This window comes from Monopterus albus, unplaced genomic scaffold (genome assembly GCF_001952655.1).
Source record: "Monopterus albus unplaced genomic scaffold, M_albus_1.0 scaffold2.1, whole genome shotgun sequence".
NCBI lineage: Eukaryota > Metazoa > Chordata > Actinopteri > Synbranchiformes > Synbranchidae > Monopterus > Monopterus albus.
The window spans coordinates 4,434,165-4,438,416 of NW_018127882.1; the positions used below are offsets into that span (position 1 = coordinate 4,434,165).

The 4,252-nt window shown below is 37.8% G+C and overlaps 1 protein-coding gene across 7 annotated transcripts in view; it reads right to left on the reverse strand.

Annotated features, from left to right (window-relative positions):
- Positions 1-4,252, reverse strand: part of septin6 (septin 6) — an 18,930-nt gene that overhangs the window by 13,778 nt on the left and 900 nt on the right. For all 7 annotated transcript variants that reach the window (XR_002274326.1, XM_020592240.1, XM_020592264.1 and 4 more), the window contains exons 2-3: positions 3,128-3,242; positions 774-969 (exon numbers count right to left, since the gene is read on the reverse strand). Coding sequence is in view for 6 of the 7 variants with exons in the window: in XM_020592240.1 (XP_020447896.1) it covers positions 774-969; positions 3,128-3,242 (311 nt within the window). In the remaining variant the exon portion in view is untranslated. The remainder of the gene's footprint in view (positions 1-773; positions 970-3,127; positions 3,243-4,252) is intronic.

Consider the following 4,252-nt stretch of genomic DNA (forward strand, 5'->3'; position numbering starts at 1 on the left):
TGTAAAGTGTCCTGAGATGACTTTTGTTGTGATTTGGCACTACACAAATAAAATTTGATTTGATTTGATTTGATTTAAAACGGCATGTTAACTTAAAGGCCAGGCAGTAATACTGTACATTTCTTTTGATAGCTGCCTGGATATGTTGCCACCATTAACTGTTAGCATGCTGTACTGTTTGTCCAGCTAGTGGTGGGAAAAGGCCACAACTCATACTGTAAACTCAGGTATTATAAAAATTACTCTTTCTTGCTTCAGGGACTATAAAAAGTGAGGGCCACTCTTTGTGCTTGGAGCTCTTTTTTTAAAACGAGGTGTACCTAAAGTAATTCATGAGGAAGACACGTCACCCAGTGGAAATAACTGTGGCCTTGTTATTATGGAGAGATTGCAGATTTTACATGACATCATCCTGGCCCTAGACCTATCTCAGAAGCAGAGCTAGCTCTTGTTACACCAGAAAAAGTCACAGTACTGCACCCAGAAAAGAAAGTCTCTATTATCTGATTTCTGTTGTTCAAGTTAATCCTATGGAACTACTCCAGATGGAGATTTGATTTCACATCCTAAGGGTACATTTGCACGATCAAGACTGAATGAAACCTGAGCACTAAAAAGGCCCAGAGCTCTCACAGAATCACTGTGTGTCAGGAACGTAGTGTAAGCAATCAAGGATCACACAATCGGGCTGCAATACAGCTCACAAAGACAAAGTATAAATGAAACCAGATTGCGGTAATTAGACCTTCCAAAAGATGTCCAGATTTCTTTACCTGTCTTCTTTATTGATCTGGTCTCCAAAGCCCACGGTGTTGACGACTGTGAGTTTGAGGCGCACATTACTCTCCTGCAGTTCATAAGTGTTGGACTTGAGCGTGACTCCCGGCTGGTTGTGCTGGGTGGGCTCACCCTCAAACTTGGTGTTGAACAAAGTGTCCATGAGGGTGGACTTCCCCATACCCGTCTCACCTAGACAGCACAGAAAAAAAGCGTCATGCTACCGGGATCCTACAAACCTTGCTCTTGTGCTCCAGGCAGCTGGGTTTTTTTTTTTTTACCTCAGTAATAAACAATTAGTAGAATTTATACATTTATGATAATTTCGCCAAAAACAAACATTTGGAGCTTCATAAAAGCTGATGTTGAGGTGGACGTTTTGCATTGAAGTGCATACAACTGTACAGATGTACCTAATAAAGTGGCTGATCAGTGTACAAAACTGCTTTGAGGAAACACCAGATGCTTTTAATTTTATACCCTAAACAGATACTTTAATGTATGTATAGTCTTTCAAATAAAAGCTAAATTAAAATTGAATATCTGCTGAATCAAATCAAATCCGAATCGTACTGTCGCATCATTACAAATTTTGCTATATTGTTCTGTATCTAATCATGGACCAGATATGCACCAAATCAACAGAAATTGTCATATCGATCCTTGTTATTTTGTCAACTGGTATCAAATTTATTCTTAGTCTCAAAATATGTAAACTGACCAATTATTTAACAATATGAAAAAATAAAGGGTGTCCAATAATGTGTGTAGATTCGATGTAATACTTTGAGGACACTTAAAACAAAATATCAATTTAAAATGCTTACAGCCACAAAAACAGTAGAAGTAGCTGCTTATTTGCAGATGTATTCTCATATCCACTTATTTTTGGAAGCTGTCAAATGACTCAGATACAAAGCGCCTTCTGCAAGAAAAGCTATTTTTATTCATCACAGCCTGACCTACAGTCTAAGTGTGTTAGCCCATTTTTTAGGATATCTTGCTGTGTTCCAAATTTCCAAGCATTCTCTGAAAATCCATCCTAACTGATACATTAAGGGTCCTATCGCCTGTTTCTGAGCAAAGTGCAGGTCACTGTAGAGAAGTTGCTCGTGCTCAAAGCAATTTGGCAGCTTGTTTAGAGAGGATCCAGGCCCACACTGATAATGACAATATGGGCTAATGTCATAAGTAACACAACCAATCAAATCTGCTGAAATCACAAATAAGAGAAAAACCGTGTGCAAAATTCACAATGGCAGTCAAATTATAAGAACCAAAAATCACACATCTTTGCCTTAAGTAAAGCTTATGCCTCTATACTTGTACCACTTGTGTGTTGCACAACAGCACTTAACAGTTTGGAAAAAAAAACAACTTAGCTTTTCATCTTAGCCTCCCTATTCCTCAATGTGATATGCTAATGTTTTGTCTAGCATGTAGAAATTCAGGTTATATAGCATCAATATAAAGGAACTATTACTGGGCTTTTGATCTTTTCACTCCTACACAATGAGCTCAGTATATCCACAACAACAGTAAAGAGGAGACAAATGAAAACCATGCCACTAAATATGATCCTGTGGCATTTCCTATAATCAAAATATAGCTATTGATTGCAGTAATGAAACTAGAATAGCAGCATATCACAAAATAAATAGCTAAGTCTACAACTAAATGAAATTGACGAGATTTGTTACAACTCTCTAGCTGGTAGTAGAACAGCTGGGGCAAAATGACAGCATCACCATCAGAATTCTGAGCTACAAATTATCAATCAATGTGAAAAAATGTATGGAAAGGATCACTATTGATTCCAAATACCAAGAACTGTCTGATTGTATGCAAAAAGAAGTTATGCTATGTTGCTAAAAACAACCATATATGAAGTTGTAGCTTTCACTCACTGATTAAAAACATGCAGTGGATAAAATATTAGAAACGTGTCTCTATATAAGAAAAATATGATTAAACAGCTCCAGAAACTACAGCCTCCAAGATGTACACAAAGCTGAAACAACACTTCTCTAAAAACAATTTCAACCAACAGCTTTAACTGAGTGAGCATTTCATGGTACAGTTCAATATACAACAGAAAGCACAGGCAAACATTTTTTGTCTAACAATTCCAACAAATGATTTGCATTCAGCATAAAACTGTACTTAAATGAGCAAATAAGGTTGCTAGCGGTGATGCTGCTGAATAAAGTAACCAACTCTAACTGGCCCAAAGGAATTAAAGCAGTTTGTGCATCTTGTGGAAAAGCTTGACTTTCACGGAAACAAGCAAGTCATCTTTTAGCCTGAGGAGAGGAGAGACAGGAAAACATTTTCATGCACCGACACTCACCCACACAGAGGATGTTAAAACAGAACCCATGGTTGACAGACTTGTTAACCAGCTGGTCAGGCATGCTGTCAAAGCCGACATGGCCTGAAAGAGGGACAGCACGAGCACCTTCACCCTAAATAAAAAAAAGAAGGTACTGGAATCAGAAACTGTTTATGATTTGCCTTCTTAAAGCACTTTGATTTGACACCAGTAAACATACACACAATTTCCTCTGACACATTTACGTCTTGATGATTGTTGCTCTGTGGAAAAACAGCATCATATTCTCAAATAACACTTAAAAAACTAGACAACTTGAACCATATCTGACCATGTTCGTCTCAAAGACTAACTTCAGGTACAGTGCAACTCACTTCCTGTTTCCTGTGCAGTAACCTTCTTTTCACCGTTCAGATAGCTGGAAACCACAATATACATATATGGAAAGGTAACACTGTTTGTGTCAAGAAAATTGTAAAAACAACGAGCTCTGAGTACAAAAATAGATGATTCTGAAAATACGAGAGTCCAGTTGCACTTTTACTACATATATGGAAAGGTATCACTGTTTGTAAAAACAACGAGCTCCGAGTACAAAAATAGATGATTTTGAAAATACGAGAGTCCAGTTGCACTTTTATTCACTACATTTTCACACAGATTGCACACAGTCCTTCTCTAAACCACAGTGACACTGAACACCAAATTGTTTTCTCTGAACCACAGTGACACTGAACACCAAATTGTGAAAGCACTGTTGTTACATGTGTGTAGGAGTTTGTGGCTGGCAGTGAACATCTTAATCTCTGTGAATCTCATTTCTAAGGCTGCAGCTACATTATGAGGTGCAGTAAAGCAAAGAATTTTGATTATATGGCAAAATCAACTAACCCTCAGTCAACCGGTCATTATGTGGCTTAACATAACAGTGTTGCTTTCCAGTGTGGCAAAGGCTTTGAGAGAAAAACACTTTGTCTGAAGGTTCACATTTAAAATAACCAGACATGCTGATGGTACAAAAACAGTTGAGGATTATTTGGGTAGTTGAAACTGGATTTAAACAGCTGAAGGAGTATTTGGAATACTGAGAGTGATGCAACTGCACAAGCAGCCCCTAGCTATTCAACTGCAAATGGACCACTC